General features: G+C 36.5%; 1 protein-coding gene across 4 annotated transcripts in view; it reads right to left on the bottom strand.

Annotated features, from left to right (window-relative positions):
- Positions 1-9,400: 9,400 nt before the first annotated feature.
- LOC110125212 (sodium channel protein type 1 subunit alpha) overlaps positions 9,401-21,042 on the bottom strand; it is a 137,881-nt gene continuing 126,239 nt past the window's right edge. For all 4 annotated transcript variants that reach the window (XM_070476106.1, XM_070476107.1, XM_070476108.1 and 1 more), the window contains exons 23-27: positions 20,744-20,797; positions 18,637-18,774; positions 16,530-16,634; positions 14,498-14,768; positions 9,401-12,668 (exon numbers count right to left, since the gene is read on the bottom strand). In XM_070476106.1, coding sequence (XP_070332207.1) covers positions 11,491-12,668; positions 14,498-14,768; positions 16,530-16,634; positions 18,637-18,774; positions 20,744-20,797 — 1,746 coding nt within the window. In that variant the 3' untranslated portion in view covers positions 9,401-11,490. The remainder of the gene's footprint in view (positions 12,669-14,497; positions 14,769-16,529; positions 16,635-18,636; positions 18,775-20,743; positions 20,798-21,042) is intronic.

Below are 21,042 nucleotides of genomic sequence, written 5' to 3'. Positions count from 1 at the left end.
GGGACTTTCCTAGTGGTCCAGTGGCTAAAACTCCCCGCTCCCAATGCAGAGGATGTGATCCCTGGTTGGGAGCTAAGATCCCACATGCTACAACCAAGAGTTAACATGCTGTAAATAAAGATCCTGAGTGCTGCAACTAAAACGTGATGTATAGCCAAATAAATAAAAATTCTGAAAAAGAATAAAATGGCTGGAGCTCCTCCCTCAAAATCCCTGCTCATAAATCCATGTATGACTGCATGTTAATTTATGGCAGGATTTTTTCCACAAATATTTGAGAATTTTCAAACATACAGAAAAGTTGAACATCACAATAAACACCCCTCTACTTACCACCACAGGACTTTCCTGAGATGCTGTATCCTACTGCTCTTCATATTTTCCATCCTCCTTGATTAGTGTGGATGGTTGGACCATTAGTATCTTTGTAGCAGAGTGAAGTAAAAGCCTTTAGAAAGGTGGCTGCTAGCCGCATGAAGCTGTTTACATTTTCATGATGGTTAACTAAAATTACAAGTTAGATTCATCAATTGCACTAGCCACACTTCAAATGCTCCATAGCCACGTGTGGCTAGTGGTTGCTGGATTGGGACAGCCTAGAGGTCATTTGCATAATTTCAGGAAATTCTATTTTATGGCACTTTAAAAGCTCTTGGGTCTTCTGTAGAGGAATAAGTTTATTTAAGAAATGAGTCTGGGTTTCTTGGTGGGTAGGAGGAGCCAGAGAATTGTATCTAAAGGAAGAGAGGGAGGTGATACATGCTAATGTCAAGTGCTGAGTTTTTGCAAAAACTTAGCACTTGAGTTTGTCCTTGAAACTGGGACAGGACCCAAAAGCAATATGGTCCTGTAATTCCTAGGGCCCCACCCCCTCTTCTGTGACAGTGTACCCAGAAGGAGGCAAAACTTCAGAAAAACAGTTGCATGGTGTGCCCAGCAGAGTTGAGTCTAAAATACTGACCTCAGGGATCCAGTTTGGCCAATAAGGTTGCTCTTAGAAGCTATGATGGACTTCCCATTTTCTGAGCACCCTATAAGCCTCTGGGATTCCGGTTGAGTCCTGGGAAAGAAGATTGTAATAGTGAGTGAGATTTAATTTCCTGGCAATACAGTGGGACTGATGCTCAGCTTTGAATTTTACTAGATTTACAAGAAATTTCTTGTTCCATGCCCATATAAAAATTAGTGAAGGACTTCCCTGGTAGCTCAGACAATAAAGAATCCACCTACAATGCAAAAATTAGTGAAAACAGTGAAAAAATATATTATACATATATACACACATAGTTATTCAAAGATAATTTAAATTGCATTCTTTGTATATCATTCATAGAATATATAAGAATTAAATACCATCAGATGGGCTAATAGTATTTGGCATACCTCCCCATTTTCATTCTCTGGCAGTCATTGTTTTTGAATAATAATAGTATGTCATGCAGCTCCCTCCATCTGAAATATGACACTATCATATAGGCTGATTATATTAGGTTCCCTGCAAAAAAAGAGAGAAAATACTATTGGCTTTGTGTGATTAGTCCTAAATTTCAAGATATCATGAAGGATGCTTTCAGTGCAGTTTGCAATATCTATTCAAGGTGGTAGGTTATTCATTTATTCAACTTTTTAAAAAGTTCAATACAGGCACTGTTCCATACCATGTAGGATGGGCACGGTTCCTCCCCTTACAGATGTTATGGTTGTAGAATTATTTGTCCTGGAAGATATGTTGAGAGATGAAAAATTCAAGAGTATCCTGTGATCCTTTCAAAGAGAAGCTCCTACATAGTACCTGTTGAAATTCATTTACTGAATCCCTTGTCCCAGCACAGAGTTGTTTTCCCCAGAGGAGGAAAGTTAATTTTTCCCTAATTTTTTACAAAGGCCTATATGAGCCAATTGTGTCCCTGATGTTAGAATTCCTTTTCTTTTAGTAAATATAAACCACATAGGTTGAAATGTAAGCTGTCTTGTTCTCATTATTCAGCCCAGATTGCTGGGAAGTCTTTAGATACATAACACGACCATACTGAATCAAACTCTGTAACTCAGAGATGCTACTTGGTGATGTGTCTATTGTGACTTTTGAGTATTTTATTAATTAAGTACTGCTGCTGCTGCGTCACTTCAGTTGTGTCCGACTCTGTGTGACCCCATAGATGGCAGCCCACCAGGCTCCCCATCCCTGGGATTCTCCAGGCAAGAACACTGGAGTGGGTTGCTGTTTCCTTCTCCAGTGCATGAAAGTGAAAAGTGAAAGTGAAGTCGCTCAGTCATGTCCGACTCTTCGCGACCCATGGACTGCAGCCTACCAGGCTTCTCCGTCCATGGAATTTTCCAGGCAAGAATACTGGAGTGGGTTGCCATTACCTTCTCCGAATTAAGTACTACAGTCAACTAATGATGAGTTCTAAAGGCCTGAACCTTACCCAGCTACCAGTCACTAAGACAGGATTTCTCAGACTTGCTGCTTATAAGACCTTCCTGGGAAGCTTGTTATAACTTTCTTCTACCTCTTTCTAACAGCACAATTCAATAGACATTTTTAGGCCCTTTCCTGATGATTCTGATTTAATTTGAGGTGAGACTTAGAACTAAATTTTTAACTATTGTCCTGGTAGGCTTTTAGATAATTTTTTTTTAATATCCTAAGATTATTGAAAGGTAAGAGAGGTTATCTAATAGGCCCAAAGACTTGGAGGCCACCACACTGAAGTTACCCTTGGATTGATTTGGCCATTTAAGGCATAGTCCAGAGAGAAAGTCATGGAAATGCGAAGACTTGGGTGTGGGGAAAGAAGAGTAGAATCATAAAGTTCTAAGATGTGCCTGACTAGATTTACACTAAACTTCATGCAATTAACTGCCTAATGAGTTTTACTTTAGCAAATCGTAGCATATTAAAAATAGGACAACCTCTCCTGTATTTGAATGAAATCCTTCCTCACTCTCCTTGTCTCTGAAAAAAAAAAAGTCTACATAATTTAGCCATTCTCCATAAATCCTATTCTCCATATCCTTGCATGTTTATGGGATCAAGATCTTATAGTTAGTGTATTTTGCTCTAGTATTGCACCCACTTGAGGATATCAGTCAGTATTAACTCAATAGACATTTTTCCTGCGGAAGGGCAAATGCCTGCATTTATGACTGAGGTTGATCACAAGCACAATCTGTTTGCCTTTAGAAACTTGTGTTTTCTGTGACTGCAAGAAATACTGCTGAATAGACATTTCTTCACCATCCTTGATGAACGAGGAACATTAATAATGCAGATAAGAGTCAGGCCAAATGATATTGAAGAAAGAATATGGTCCAGAAGCCCTAATTCCTTTTAGAGATTAAATTTTAAATGGCAAGCTCAGTAGTTCCATCATAGCACAGAACAAGGTGAATATTATGTATTCCTTGAGTTCTAGAGAGTCAAAAGTCAATTTATTTTTTACTCTTACACCTTGTAAACATTTATGGATATACAAATATGTATAACTACATTCATATCTATATTTATTTCTTTATAAGTAACAAAAACAGTATATGTTCTCTTATGGATGTAATACATGTCCGTTTAAATATTTATTATATAAATCCAATATTACTATAAAATACCAACGCCAATTTTCATTTGTTAACTTTTTTGATGTTTTATTCTTTTATATATCTTGCATATAATGATATCCCTGTGAAAGAACATATAAGAGGGAAAGATCCCAGAGTGGTAAATAATGCTTTCAAAAATAGAACTACTTAGAACAGTGCTAATAATTAGCTAATTTGCCCTTTCACTAAATATCTAGAGAACACCTTCTCTGTAAAAAGTTACTATAGAGGATATAGTGGTATTTAAGGCCAATCTCTGCCAATCCTACACTTTCTGCTATGTGTATTCTTATGGCAGAAGTGGAGGAGAAGGGTAGAGAGGAAGAAAACTATTTTAAACCATGGTGTCATGGCAGTTTAAGTCCATACAAATGGAACATGGAGGTGATCCTATGTCCTGATTTGCCCAGGAGAGTCCTCACTGATGCTTGTTGCTTTAGCATAATCATTAATTGTCTCTCCCTTTCCTCCAAAACTGTCCAGGTGTAAACATATACATCAAAATCCATAGAAGTTCACAGGAGAGAAAATTCTCTTCCAGTAATAAGACACAAGGAAAATATCACTGAATCCTGAAGGATAGGTTTGATTTCAGAGGTAGAAAGACAGATGAGAAAGAGGTCAAGGGTTATAGTCCATCATTGCTTACCTGCATTCTTCCAGCAACTTCTCAAATTATGATCCTGCTTTTTGGCAATCTGCAGAATACACATTTTGACCACTATTCTGTAATATTTCTGCTATCTGAACTGCCCCACCCTTCTCATTCTTCAAATCCAGGTCAGAGTTTACAGTTATAACTGTCCCTGAATCCTCCTTCCAACCCTCTAATCCAAGGTTGTGGAGTTACTCACCTATTCCTCTATGTATTCTGTAATTTGTACTTACTTTTGCTGAGCCTGAAGGAAGACCCCGAACAGTAACAGACTGAGAAAGCGGGTTGACTTCTGGCTAGTTTTCCTGGTGGTTGAGAGGAATAGAACATGGTCAAATCAGTTTCGGGTGTATGACGTTGAAGATGATAGACAAATGTGCAAGTAAAAAAGACCAACAGAAAGTTAGAATTGTAACTCAAAAAGAGAGGCTGATGCTGCAGAAGAAATCTGGAGAGGGAAAAAAAGAGTGAAGGCGAAGATCCTAAAGAAAGAAGAGACCTAGAAAAGCTTAGTTTTTATGGAAGGCAAAGGAAGATGCAATTCAGTGAAGGAGGTGGTGATGACCATCTTCATCAAATTCTAAAAATCTATAAAAAATATGATAAAGACTGAATAAAGAATTTGAGTAACTGTAGACTGGTTGGAGGTAGAACCAGATTTGAGAGCATTGAAGAGAATGAGAAGGTGCTTTGTAAGAAAAAAATTCAACATTGGTTTGATATTTGATTCAGTTGTGGTTTAGTTGCTAAGTGTGTCTGACGCTTGCAACCCCATGGACTATAGCCCACTAGTCTCCTTGTCCATAAGATTTTTCAGGCAAGAATACTGAAATGGGCTGCCGTGTTTGAGTATCAATGTATTTTAAACAGCTTGAAGAAGAAAGATAAAACTTGTATCTTAATGTTCTCTAACACACACCACACTGTGGCAAGTTAAACATGGGGTAGTAAATTCATGAAAGCTCAGAAAGTAAATTGAATTTCCTATAACAGCATACTTTTAATGAAGAATTTATACTTAAAATGTAGTTTCCTATAAATTTATTTTAAGAACTTTCTGGTCTCCATACCACGATATATAAAGACTACATTCCTGGAAGACAAACAAAATGCTGTAGTTAACAATTGAATAGTTCTGTGACCATCTTGCTCTTCTAAGTAAACATTATTAAAGAGATAATTCGTGATGACCAGAAATAGAGTATATATAGTTCTGTTCCACCTGGATAATGCTCTTTTTTCCTATCTTCACATTTTGTATTTTCCAGTATTTTCTTCATAGTGTTATTGAGAAGGATAATGACCAGCATAGCATTTGAATACTCCATGTGCTTATGTCAATAAGAATATTCACAGCCAAATTTTCTCATCAATATCATTGGGACCTATATTTCATTTAATTTTAACCAAGAGTGAAAGTGTTGAGTATAGAACTCTGAATTTAAAAGGTATTTTTTAAAAGGAATGAGGTATGAACAATGAGAAAAAAATCCATCAGGGTTGAGAAAAGTTATTTTCAAGATTAGAAAGATAATTTTTAAAGTGTAAAGTTGGACAGAAAGAAGCAATCAAAAGGAGAGAATAAAGACACAAGAGAGGGCAATAACTCAACACTGAGAACTCAGTTGACACTGCAGATTATTTATTACTGATGTCAAGAATTTCTTGGTGATGCAATTTCCCCAATACTCGATCATCCGGAATATTTTTCTCCTCTAGTGCCTTTGCTGCCACATTGATTGAATCAGTGTTAATTGACAATTTAGGAGAATATTCCCATGTTCCAGGAAGGACAGTACTATAAGTGCTATTGTACATGATTAAAGCAATAATATTTTGATTATGAACATTTCAATACATTCATGGTTGACTAAGAAGCATTCATCTTCTTACAAAATAGTATGAAATTTAGTCCACGTATGGTAGAATAAACAATTATAGGACAAATTTGCAGACTTTAATATAGTTTGTATAGTTCTAGCATCCAAACTTTTTGTTACACACATATGAACATACAAGCTTATGAGGCTAAGTACTGATCGTCTATCCCACTGGTTCCTAGACTCTTGATTTGCTACATCAGTAAAATACAAATTGGAGGACCAGCACAGGATGTCAATTTTTAATTTAGCTAAAGAAAATATGAAAACAACCCACTATCATTTATTCTCACCATCATTTCAAAAAGAGCATTTTAACATAAAATGTTTTTAGTCTTTGGAAATAAAACATTAAAAAGGCACATTTTTACAGTAAAGTTCTTTAAGTTGAATATGTTTAGCTTTATAAATATTTATCACATCATTTGTAATTTCCAAGGTTAACTGTGGCATGTGAAATACTTGTCATGTGGGTGCTGGAATATAGAGCTGTGTTTGGGGTTATTGGGGCACTTAAAATGTCTGGACCCCAGCTCATATAGCCAATAAGACACCTTCTGTTACAATAGGCAGAATCACCAGAGTTTAGATCACAAATTTCCAATTTAATAGATCTAGCTTCAAATACTGGAGTCTTAACCACTATGCCACAGATCTCTCCTAAAAATATTCTTATTTTTCGTAACATAAGGGTTACCACGAAGGATAAGGAGTGTAATCATTTGTCTCTTCAAAAACGCAACTTCTGGAAAACAAGAATAGTAATTAAAATGCAGTGTTCTTTGAAGTAATTAGAAATAGTAGGTCTAATTTTAAGAGTAGACTCATAAATTCCAGGACACAGAAAAACAGGTGATAAAGTGAATACACACACACATACATACTGCAGTAACACAAGAGCAACAAAAAAATCTTCACTTCCTTGAAGACACACCATATATCTATATCAAAGTTTACATACACACATATACTCATATAATTCATTGCCCTTCCTGTGTTAGACTCTCAGTCACGTCCGACTCTTTGTGACCCCATGGACTGTAGCTCACCAGGCTCCTCTGTCTGTGGAATTCTCCAGGCGAGAATACTGAAGTGGGTTGCTATTTCCTTCTCCAGGGGATCAACTCAAATCCGGGTCTCCCGCATTGCAGGTAGAAACTTTTACCATCTGAGTCACCAGGTAAGTCCTTTAATTGTCCTTCAATCCCACTCATCCCTAAATACTTTAATGTGCATTTTCTGAGAGTAAGGGTATTACCCATAATTATGTACTAGCCTCATTTGGACTTTATAAAATTAAGGAAATTAAAATACTTTTATAATACTAGTACTTAAGAGTCCATATTCAAATTTAGTCAGTATTCCCAGTAACATCCATAATTATTATTTTTCCAGTCCAGTATTCAATCCAGAATCACATGTTGTATTTAGTTTTCATAACTCTTCAACCTCAAGTTGTCCTTAGTCTGCCTTTGCTTTTCATGACATTTCTGAAGAGTTCAGTCATTTCACAGAATGTCTTCAATTTGATTTTCATTATGATTAAATTCTGGTTATGCCATTTTGACTGGATACAAGAAGTAATGTCTTCTTCAGAATTGTTCCATAATTGATGAAGATAGTGTCTGCTAGGTGTCTCCACTGTAAGCTTTATTTTAAAAAAATTTTAATACAGAAGAAATACTTTGAGACAATGTAAATGTCCTATTCCCTGTCAAACTCTCACCCATGAGTTTTAGTATTCATTGATTCTTCTTGCATGAATGTCTTTATGACGGTTGACAAGTGGTAATTTTCTATTTTCATTATTTCTTCTACATTTGTTAGTTAATACTCAACTGTGAGGAAGAGCTTTTCACTTTTTCCATTTATTTGTTAGTACATACTTTTGAATTCTTATTTTATTCAATGGGTTATAATCTGTTACTATCTTTCCCTATGTAAAAATAATACCAAAATGACTATGGTGATTGATATGATTATGTTTCACCAATTTGCTTTGTATTTGAAAAGGTATCAGTGAGTACTGATGTGAATGTGGAATATTAAAAAATCTGTAGGGATTACCCTATAATTCTTATTTTTGTTGGTTAGAAATGGGAAATTCTTTTCAGAATTAGTTGTCCTGGTGTTTTAGAGCAATGATGTCAGGAAGAGACAGGTCAGGAAGCTGAAGGATAGGGAAAAGCACTGTGTGTGACCGCTCCTCTTCTCATCGAGGTCACGTTCCTCTTTCAGACTTCATAACTGACATTGTGCAAATCTGATAACAAATGAGGCTTCTCTTTCCTCATAAATTTAGATGTTTCTTCAGCTGTCACTTTTATTGTTTGGACCACTCCAGTAACTGCTCCACGATCTCTGTGAAATCTGTGCCTGACTTGACTGTAGTTTCCCCAGTTCCTCTTTCTCCATCTACTAATGCTGGTTAGATTAAGCCTCCAAGCTGACCCCAGGCAAATCTTTGCCTGTTGCCCACTTTCACAGGCTATTTCAATCACTGTTTCATCCAGGTAAGAGACAAATGGCATACTGAAATGAGGCAAGAGAGACAGTTTTCATGAAGGGGCCATTTAAAAAGGTGTCAGCAAGGTAAAGGGCCACAGGTCCAAGGGAGCAAGGCAGAGAGTGATGACCAGCCCCTCAACAAGTAGCTCTCATTGGAGGAGGGGCTGTCTGACAGGAAGTATGACCTTGTGGATGAAGGCAGCACTGCCAACCCAGAGCAACCTAGCAAAGAAGACACTAGGATATAAACACCCCGATTCACCGTTCTCCTGCTTTCCTGATGGGGTTTCCCACTGGCCAAGCCAATTGCCATCTAGAGGGTTAGAGAGCCCATTGATTCAATTTACAAATTCACTCTCACACAGAGCATGTTGGAGGAGCAGGAAGAGCGGTTCTGTAGGAGCAAACAAAAGACCCCGCTCACACATAGCACCTTCTAATATTTTAATAGGTTTTGAGGGATTCTCTTCGTACCTTGAGTGGCCGCCCACCCTTGCTTCTTGTTCTGCTGGAGCCTCCAGTTTATAATCTGCTGCTTGTAGTTCCTGGTAGGCCACTCCCTCCAGGCTCATTCTTACCCCAAGTTTTCTTGCTCTCAGCCCGGATGGGTGGGTGTGTGTGTGTGTGTGTGTGTGTGTGTGTGTGTGTGTGTGTGTGTGTGTGTGTGTGTGTGTGTAGCTCCCCTTGTCCCTCAATCTGTAGAATAAAACTTATCTTGTTACACAACATGGTTAACCAAAAGTAACTGGGCAAACAATAAAATAAAAAATGTAATCTTTATTAGTTTTGCACATTTTTAATGTTGGTTAGCGTCATTTAGGGTAATAGTAGCATTTTCCAGCATGCAGTTCACGAATACAGTTTAAGTATTCTAAGTAGTTTTAAGAAAAAGAGGTGCCTATAGTTTGCTTCTGTAAGAAACACAAAATATCCTGATGTAATTAACTACATAAGTTCACTACTCTCTGTTCTTGTGGGGAAAAAAAAATTGTGAAACCCACATTATATTTAGAGCAATCTAGAGCAGCATGACTTCAAATAAATGGAAACATAAACAGAAGTTAGAAAAAAAAGACACAAATGAAAAATAAACACTACCTTCAATCAGTTAGTATAGGCACTACCAAAAATGTAAATAAAAATTTATACCTTTTTCCAATTGCAAAGCATAATTTGGATGTCAGTTGTGAATCTATGTTTGCCCCTTAAAATTATGAAATAATCTAAAAGTAGCAAATGTAATAAAAAAGCAGAAATCTACAACTACCCAGTCTTGTGTTCATTTCTTATTTAGCAAATTTCTTCCATGAAAAAGTACTATGGACAGAAAGTAAGAAAGTGATTGTGATATCAATCTTAAGATAATTTCCTCTTCATATTTATGTACATAATGCTGAAAAATAAAATAAAATGACTTTTTACAGTATTTATATTTGCTTATAAAATTCTAAACACATTTTAACAGGTTAAGCAGTGTTGTTTTTTTTTTAAACATGTCTGTACAGTCGGGCTATACACCATATGTTATCCACTTAGAATTTAAAAATAACCAAAAAGCTGTTAAAGTGCTGCAAACTATTGCTTAATGACTTAAATAAATGAGATCTGTTGAACAATTTCTTTGACTTTACCAGTGACATATGGTTTCTCATAAATGAGATTCTGAGCGGTGGGAGAAACCAGATAGAGCAGCATGGTAATAGAAACATGCATTCATAGCATCCAAACTATCTATAATGGTACAGAATACATTATATTACCTGTGTAAAGCTTGCACTCTACATTTCTTGTGGTACATATTTGATGCAATAAATACTGTGCTTAAGTCATTATTTGTTTGCTCAAACGTGCACCACAGGGTAAAATGACTATTTACATAATAAATAGCATTTCATTAACATATACATTGTCAACCTTACTGAGCTGAAGATGGCTAAACAAAGTGCAGGATTAAGCAGAAATTTATAAAGGGTTCTTTTGGTCAATTCCGTCTTTAAGGGAGAAGCAGTACTCATTATTCGGTATTTTTTAAATACAATAAACAGAAATGTAACACTTAAGATTCCTGACATTTGAGTGAAGTTTGCACCTGCTAAGATTTAATGGGCTATCCCCCTAAAATGACATACGTGGTCTAGGGGTTGGATTTGACAAAACAAGATCAGCAAAGCACCTCCAATTATCACCTAATTACCCCTCCCAGAAACATAGATGGAAGTTAAGAACTCATTGTGTTCCTTGTGACTTTTTTCATGCATGATCTCTAAGTGTAGCATGCCCTCATGCAAACCATGTCCTTGTGCAGATGGGAGGGCCATGTGATTGCCATAACCCCCAGTGGCATACCTGTTAAAGAGGTCCTTTAATCTATTTCCCAACAGAAACCCCATTTACAAAAATAGTCACATATAATAAACAACATATGGACTAAAAATAAGATGAATCCACTAACAGATTTTGTAAAAATGTGACAAATGTGGCAGTCGAAATGCAAAGAGTGGATACAATTACTACACTACAGTGTTTTCGTGTTAAACAACCCCCAAATTACAGGTTTGCACCCCTTTGAACTGGTCCCTACAGTCTACGTAGCCATTTTGTCTCGTGTCTTCAGCAGTGTCAGCTGGTAGTGAGAACAGTAACCTCCCGTCAAGGTCATCTCCCTTTTACACAGTCACAGTTTTCCAACAAGGGGTCACTGTCTGATTGTAGGCACTGACCTTAAGTAAATTTGTGTAAAAACAGTCAGTTTGGCATTGACCTCCTAAAGGAGTCCTGTTGACAAAAATACATCACCTTCACAGGCTGTAAACAATTTGTCACCCAGTGATTTTTATTTATTTGTGTTTATTTCCCTTTGGCTTTTTCATCTTTGCCTTCTTGCTCGTGTTTTTCCACAATTGGTTTTGTTACCCGATCATAGGAGGGTGGACAAGCTGCTGTGGACATGGTCAGATCAGTTTTTTCTGTAATTGAGTTTTCATTTATTCTGTCAATTATCATGTCTTCTTTTACAAGAAGATTAGCCCCACCTTTGATTTTATTTTTGTTGTACGTAAATGATGCTTGTTTTACAGTTCGCTTTAAAAGGTGGCGCCTGTACGCACGCTGAATAATAACAGCAGACACTTCCTCTTGTTTTCGCTTTAAAGTCGTAGTTATTGGCTGATAGGAGACCTTCGATGGGTTGGAGGCCATGAATCTCTCTTCCATCTGTATTCGAAGGGCATCCATCTCGCCACTCTCCCCCAGAACCCGCTTCGTAAAAGCAAATAAGATGTCAAGACAGTGGATTCGATCACCACTTACCATGGGCAAATCCATGGCAATGAGCTGGAGTTTGTTCGGTTGTGGCAAATTGAGTGGTGGTTCAAGGGCAGCTGCAAACTGAGATAGCTTTTCAAATTCCATGAACTGGGTGGCGTCGGGATCGAACTTCTCCCAAACCTCGTAGAACATCTCAAAGTCGTCCTCACTCAGGGGCTCTGCGCTTTCTTCAGTAGCAACACTGAAGTTCTCCAGGATGACAGCGATGTACATGTTCACCACGACCAGAAATGATATGATGATGTAACTGACGAAGAAGAAAATCCCAACAGACGGGTTCCCACAGTCTCCCTTAACTGAGCTGCCAGGGTTAACTTTATTAGGGTCACAATCGGGTGGTTTACTGTTGAGAATAGGTGCTAGCAATCCATCCCAGCCAGCAGAGGTGGTAATCTGGAACAGGCAGATCATGCTGTTGCCGAAGGTCTCAAAGTTGAACATGTCATCAATTCCAACCTCCCTCTTAACATAGGCAAAGTTGGACATTCCAAAGATGGCATAGATGAACATGACCAGGAAAAGCAGGAGGCCGATGTTAAACAGCGCAGGAAGGGACATCATCAAAGCAAAGAGCAGCGTGCGGATTCCCTTGGCCCCTTTGATCAGACGCAGGATTCGGCCAATCCTGGCGAGACGGATCACTCGGAACAAGGTAGGGGACACAAAATATTTCTCTATCAGCTCAGCCAGAAACATACCTATGGACAAAAGATGAGGGTACCAACCAGTGAAGAAGTTATCCATTAAATTAATACTCAAATTTTGATAAGGCTCACAGGTAAATTTCAGAGTGCTAAAATTCAGTTGAAAAGTATAGTGAAAGTGTTAGTCACTCAGTCATGTCTGGCTCTTTGTGATCCCATGGACCGTAACATGCCAGGCTTCTCTGTCTATGGGATTCTCCAGGCAAGAATACTGGAGTGGATTGCCATTTCCTCCTCTACAGGGTCTTCCCAACCCAGGGATCAAACCCACATTTCTTGCATCTCCAGCATTGGCAGGAGGATTCTTTACCACTGCACCACCTGGGAAACCCCAAGGTGACTAAGATAGTATTCAGTTCAATAAGGATTTTATAGTACATTTTATCTTTGAGGGGTATTTATAGACTAGTTTTAGCTTACAGAAAATCCAAGGACTGGCTCTAAAAAAAACAAGTTAAAAATTCACGTCTGTCTGAAGAGCAGTAGCTGACAGTATATGTAAACGTTTATAAAAATACAGTGAACACAATGGTTTTTTTCCTGAAACACTAAATCACATAACCTGTATTCAGTCCTTCCCCATATAAACGTGTCTTTAGTTTTGAATGCTATTTTCATCTGTCCATGAACATGATGCTTCCCTAAGCTTCCACTATAATATTCATATATAGATGTATATATTTATATATGCTCTGGTGCATTTCTAAAAGGATTTAAGCTGATGCTTTTTCTGGTTTCCTACATCTGTGTCTTAGCCCTCTTACTTAAAGCTTCTTTCTCCATTTACCTTCGAAATAGTGAAATAATGAATGAGCTGAAGAGGAGCTCAAGAAACCAAGTATCTTTGAATTACACCATCATTTTGTAAAGAGTAAATAAGCATGTTTGTGTATGTGTGAGAGAGGGAAAGAGAGACAGAGAAAGAAAGAGAGGTGAATACAACTAAGTACCCTATCCACAACTAATTCCACCACAAAATACTGTGGGAATCAAAGGGTACATACAACATATAAGTTGGATAAAAGATCAACTTCTTCAGAGCGGGGAGTGGCATAAAAATCTACCCAACAGAGGTGCCCCATATTGGATGGTAAAATATTTACTCAATCATATCATTTGCTTTAGGAAAAAAATGGATACTCTAGGCCCACAGACCTCTTCACTTTATTGGGGCTGGAGTTGTATCTTCAATTAGATGAGTTTATTGCTCACGTGACCTGTTGACATTCCAGGCTTTGAAGTGTATGACTGATTAAATGATGTTCCATGCCAAATCACTTTTTTATGCATTATTATTATACATTTCAAGGTAACCTAGAAAATCTCTGATACTTTGCATTAAAGAACCTACCATTTTCACTGACATTTTATTCTTGGCTTTACTCTCTTTCACTCTATACTCTTCCTTATAAGTACCAGCTTCCACTCTTATCTATATGCCAATGACTCTCTGTCTCTGATGTACTGTCTCTCCTGAGTATCAGACTAAATTTATAGCCCTTTTTTCAACAGTCATTTACATATTATATAGACTATTCAACCTCAACATGTCAAAGACATTTCAATCTTAATACTGCATTTCTAGTTCAAATGAATGAGACCTTACTATATTGACAGATGATACACCTAGTCTAAAACAGGTTGAACAGGATACAATACTCAATGTATAGCAGGAGCTTAATTTTGTAAGAAAGACAAACACATCTGAATGAAAAACATCACAATTTTCACAGTGGTTTTCTCTGAGTGATCAGATGACTCCTGAATTAAATGTGATCACTCTTTTACTTCTATTGAGCTAAAAGGCTTGAAATACTTCTTACCTACTATGGAGAGAATGACCACCACAAAATCAAAGATATTCCAGCCTATGGTAAAATAGTAATGGCGGAGGGAGATGAGCTTCAGCACACACTCTCCAGTGAACAGCACGATGAACACCAGGTTGATGCGTGACAAAATGCTAGTCACATAGTCACTCTGGTCGTCGGTTTCCACCATCATGGTGACCATGTTGAGACAGATAAGAATCATGATGCTGATGTCAAACACTTGTCTGGTGACGAAGTCAAAGACCATTCCTTGGAATTTGTTCTGTAGAGAAACAGAAAAGCTTTTAGTGACAGAGGAGTTTCCCTCTACACATGAACTTCTATATAAGTAGTTTCTGTAGTGACTGTCTAGGATTGTACCTAAGAACCACTGGCTCTGAATTTCGTGGAAGATGGTTGAATCACATTTAAGTTTTTAAATTTAGTTATCCAAATTACTATTTACCAAAATATATTCCACAGAATAACAATCCCTTGTCAAAAAGTGACTTCTGATAAGAAACACTGCATACTATTATACACTACTCTGAGAGGCCCAAAATGCATGAGAATGTATTAAGAATATGAGAGGTTAAGAAATCTGCTTAATTTTGTTATACCAGAATTTCCCATGATTAGTTGGACCATACAGCAGTTTCAAAATATAATATCTATTAACAATCCACCAGACTTGTTCTCAAAAAATTGTTATAGGGAATTTGGGATTTCCATGACACAGCTACAACATTATGCGTTTAAAGTCCCTGTGTGGCAATATTGATATTCTTCCACCAACAGTCTTTGCTGATATTGTCACACCAGAATACTGAGTCTACACAGGGATAATCAAACCAGAAGACATTCCTTAGGCTTTCATGTCAAAAATTAATGGCGCTTTTCACTGATCTGTGATTTTGCCACTGTTATTCATTGTAGGCCACTGCCTGACCCACTTGGGCTTCCCTTGTGGCTCCTGGTAAAGAATCCACCTGCAATGTGCGATACCTGGGGTCGATCCCTGGATTGGGAAGATCTCCTGAAGAAGGGAAAGGCTACCCACTCCAGTATTCTTGCCTAGAGAATTCCATGGACTCCATGGGGTTGCAAAGAATCAGACATAACGGAGGGACTTTCACTTTCACTTCACTTTCATTGTCTGACCCACTTCCCTAGGCCACTGAGGAACTTAGAGGATATCTTGTGTCTTACATTTTTCCTACACATATTTGACTCATTTCTATTTTCAATGTTAAGCCTTCACAGAGGATAGCATATGTTTTTCATCATTCTCAGGAAAGCAGGTAGGGGCTAGCACAATATGAACATGAATGTTCATTAATATTTTATTCCCCAGTACACCCCAGGAGTTTCTTTAACCTCACATGTCATCATCATAAAAATCAATACATTGTGAGATAAGGCTCTCTATTTCACAGCAGTTGTTTCATTGGTTGTCATAGAAACATGATACCTGTTTCTTATCATCATGAATTGTACTTATTGGCTCTGACTTCTGTAGACATTAGTAATTTCTAACTTTATACCATATATATGAATATTAGATACTAGAAGTCTTTTCATCTCCAAAATACTTGTTACCTCTAATGAAAAATAAAATGGAAATAAGGTATTATTTCACTTAACAGTTCATCAACTTGTTTATCTATCAGGAAACTGTTTCTGAACACTATCAAAGGTGTACTCCTCTATATGCCTTGCTCAGCAACTACTCTTGAGTTACATGATCAAATTTATTGTTCACATAACACTGCCTATATGTCTTTTGCCTTTTCATTTCAATTCTAGTTGTATAATTCTAATTGACTTGACAATAAAGGTACATTTTCTGTTTCCTCTTTTTCCTTGTGGTTTCTTCCTGTAAAAAATTATTTTACCATTACCATAAAATGTATGAATTAATGATGCTCTAAAAGTGGGAGAAATCTTTGCTGCTAGAAAAGTTAGCTGCTATCTCTCCTGCGAGAAAAACCAGGCAAATTTTTGTTTTTGTACATTTCCCCCCATATCATTTGGTAATTCTTACTCCTGGTCGAGGTATAGGCTTTTGTGGCTTTTTTGATCCTAATTTTTTCATTGCATTATAGTATTTCTTCTGTTCTTCTGTCATAAAGATGTCTTGACCTCCAAAGTATAGAAGAGAAAAATAAAAACTGGTTAAAACTGTGTACCATCCTTCTTTCAATGTTAAACTTAGAAAGCTCAGTTCAGTTCAGTCGCTCAGTCGTGTCCGACTCTTTGCGACCCCATGAATCGCAGCACGCCAGGCCTCCCTGTCCATCACCAGCTCCCGGAGTTTACTCAAACTCATGACCATCAAGTTGGTGATGCCATCCAGCCATCTCATCCTCTGCCACCCCCTTCTCCTCCTGCCCCCAATCCCTCCCACCATCAGGGTCTTTTCCAAAGAATCAACTCTTCGCAAACTTAGAAAAGGGACCATTAAAAAAAGAAAACACAAAATTCAACCAATTAGCATTATTTGCCTAGGATTTTAAATTGAAAAATTAAAACTAGTTTTAGATTCTATAATCTTATTTATTTCAATCATCCAAAATTGACTTTATGATTTTTATTATTATTTTATGGAGGAAAACAACCCCACAAACTGAGAGGTTAAGTATTTTACCCAAGACTGAAAACTCAGGAAGTAGTACTATTTGGTTCATGGAGTCACTAAATACTTGGTTCCTCACATTAGACATACTGTCTTTTAGAATTTTCAGACAATGATTTTCTTATTCATATGCAGCAAAGAGTTAAAGTAGGTATATTGTGATGGTTTAGAGTTACTCATAAAAAGCCACTGTCACTCTGCCAAGAATTGGAGCAAAAGGCTAGAAAGGAAACTGGGGAAGTTGATAGAAGAGTTAGGAGAAAAGTCAAAGTCATAAGTATGGCAGGTATGTGACAGGCCAGTAGTTACAGACAATTGGAATTCAGGCTAAAGCCTCATACAATGAAAGCAATTATATAATAGGAAAACAGACTGAACAAATGAGATGAAGGATCAGTACATGAAGGAAGAAATATAAATGGCAAAAAAAGCCCTTGAAAACATATTCAAACTTACTAATAATAAAAGACATGAAAATGAAAATTAATACAATTTTCACATATCAAATACCAAGTATCAAAAACAGAGAGAATGTTTGATGCTAGTGAATCACTGGTGACCTGAGCACAGCCATATGCTGTTATTGGTAGCATGAGTAGGAAAGCAAAACACTTTACTCTGGGAATTTATCTTAAATCATTAAAGGCTCCAGTATTTTTGGCACAAAGAGTTTTGCCCAGGAACTATTTAATCCTTAAAGGTTAAAAATAACCTATATCATCAGTCTACTTGCAAATGGTTAAGTAAATTATGATAATGTATATATGGAGGATTAAAAAGGGAAATATATATGTTAAGTCAAAAGTAATTTATAGATAAAATAATTTCAGTAATAAGAATGTGTGTATAAAAAGTTTATACAGAAAAACATAAAATGTGAATATTGGTTATTCCTGAGTAAAGATATTTCTTTACTTTCTATTTTATGATAATGTACATAATTAGGATAATAAGTGGGGTTTATAAATGATACTAATTAATAAAGAACTTTCAATTCAAAGCTAGAACTGATAGCTTATAATTAATATCAGGGAGAATGAAGTGGGAATATATAAAAGGAGCCAATAAAGAATTTGAAAGTGTGAAAAGAAGCACCAGAAGCAGCTTACATCTTATGTATAATTTGTTGCATTCTGAAGGTTTTTGTTGGACAATATATTTTAAGGGGAGGTGTCATAGGGATAAAAAGATAAGCTAAGTCTGGGAAATAGGTATATGTCTGTGTTCTCTTCCAGTTCTTTTTTATTTTATTTTTTCAAAAGAGAAAATGTGGTCCCTGAAGTTTTTTTCTTTTTTTTTTTAATTTAAAGAGATTTTGTGAGCCTATGCACAGAAATATGGAACACAGTCATTCTTGGCAAAGACATTGGCAGTGAATGGCAGAGAGGAAGCATGCAAAAAATAGATTGTAATATATAATCCCATTTGGTTTCTGAGTTAAAGTACTCAATTGGTATTGAAAGCCCTCCAAATGATTTATTATCTTGGTGTGAGAGAAAATATTAGAAATACTTATCTTCTTTTTTTGCTGGTTGAAATTATCTATGATGACACCAATAAACAGGTTCAAGGTGAAGAAGGACCCAAAGATGATGAAAATAACAAAGTAAAGATACATGTATAGACTTTCCTCATACTTAGGCTGGAGTTCCACCTACCAAAGGAGAATATTTTTTAAGACATTATAATACATTTGATGCTGGAAGTCATTGTTGCTTTTTTCATGAGAATAGATAAGAAAATTTTTAATAATAATTAAGCAGTACTTTTATTTCCTCTAAATCAGCTACTTCTAAAAATAATCTCTGAAATTAGCCTTTAGGATAATTTTTTAAGTGGAAAATGAGGTGTTATGTAAAAAATATCATACAATGATTTAGAAATTATTTTTTTTCTAACTACAAATACAACCAATATCTTGCCATTTGGAAAGTAGTATACTAAAGTTGGCAATTTTTAACATACTGCATTTTGATAATTTAAAAATTACTAGTGAAAACATTTTACATCAGTAAGTATGTGTAGACTATCTTTAGAAATAATCATTCCTGATATATGAATTTATTAGCAAACAAGAATTGAGTTATTTATTTATTTAGATGTTTGACCCTGTCTATAACAGTGTAACAGTCACTGAATTTTTCAGATTAAGTAGACATTAACTGGCGCTAGTGGTAAGGAACCTGCCTGCCAATGCAGGAGATGTTAAAGACTTGGGTTCTATCCCAGGGTTGGGAAAATCCCCTGGAGGAGGGCATGGCAACCCACTCCAGTATTCTTGCATGGAGAATCCCCATGGACAGAGGAGCCTGGTGGGCTACAGTCCATAGGATTGCGAAGAGTCAGATCCAACTGAAGGGGACTTAGCATCCAACTGGACATGCCATCTGCTAAATGCTCAACCAGTAATTTAATCTCGAGTGTACTCATGAGAAATAAGCATTTGAGATTTTACTTAGCATGTAATAAAGACATAAAGGAGTCACTATAAGACAGTACCCTAATATATTCATGTCCTCCTAAAGATGTTAGAGTTAAAAACCAACCAAACACACAAAACAATAACAAAGTAAAATAACTCTGGAGGATATCAGGAAGGTACTCAACACAAAACTAGAGTCATTTATGGAAAATGCACATCAAGAAAGATAAAAGGGAGCTTCTTAGGTCAGTTTAAAGATTACAGGGGCAAAGGTCATCCATCAAGATTATAGACTAAATAGATGGGACCTAAGAATGGAAAGATAGAGAGAAAATACTAAATTGTACAAAATTTGAAGAGCAGATTTGGAATGAGCATGGATTTTAATTCTCTTCTGGAAGTCTAAAAAAAGGCTGTAGTAGGAGAAATAAAAAAAAGTAGGTCTTAGGTGATAGAAACTTGAAGGAAACTGTTGATCACAGAAATGATTACAGTATCTGTAAAGGCTCCAGTAAATTTATGAATCGTATAAAGTGCACTTCCCAGATGGCTCAGTGGTAAAGAATCCGCCTACAACACAGAGACACAGGTTCATTTCCTGGGTCAGGAAGATCCCCTGGAGAAGAGAAGGGCAACCACTCCAGTATTGTTGCCTGGAGAATCCATGGACAGAGGAGCCTGGTGGCTACGTCATAGAGTCACAGAGTCAGACACGACTGAAGTGACTGAGCACAGTGTATCATCACAGAAAGGACTGGATTTCAAAGTGACTGTTACAGAAATCTTACACTGCCTAGACAACATCCTTAACTTGTCCAACATAGAGGGTAAACTACAGATGGCAATCATATGTTTCTTCACATTTGTTTTATCATGCCGAAATTATTAATGAGTATGTAATTGATAGATTGAAAGGAAACAAAATAGAAAAATAGTCAATAGAAGGATATTTGTTAGTTGTTAAATACATGACCGTGTTACTTTAGTTGCACTTCTGTTTTGATATATCTTAGTAAGATTTCTGATAAATACTGCTATGTGCGTGCATGCTACTGCTATACTTGAGTATTGAATCATACTTTTTCTTTTTAAAAAATCATTGTAAAATCATTCCATTTAGCTGCTATGCTCTGTTAAATTATTTTTAACATCTAATCAATATTGTGAAAAGACTTAAAAGGTAAAGAATATGAATACTTACATTTCTGGAATCAACTGCTGCATACATTATATCCATCCATCCCTTAAATGTGGCCTATTAAAAAGAACATGCATGTTTTATTTTGGGGTAAAAGTAATTCAGACCTGATATTTAATAAATATCCTTACTGATACATTTCTTTAAAAGGAATGTTTTAAAAAGACATCTCAAAACAAATTTTACATGGATTTTGGACCAACAATATCTCAGTAAGTCTCCATTTCTAGATCATATAATGAATAGAATAGTCCTTTGATATATCCTCCTGCTTGACAACCAAGTGACAAATACTTTTCAGT

This window comes from Odocoileus virginianus, chromosome 13 (assembly GCF_023699985.2).
Source record: "Odocoileus virginianus isolate 20LAN1187 ecotype Illinois chromosome 13, Ovbor_1.2, whole genome shotgun sequence".
NCBI lineage: Eukaryota > Metazoa > Chordata > Mammalia > Artiodactyla > Cervidae > Odocoileus > Odocoileus virginianus.
Note: the sequence above shows the minus strand (reverse complement) of the source record. Positions and strands in the feature narration are given on the sequence as shown.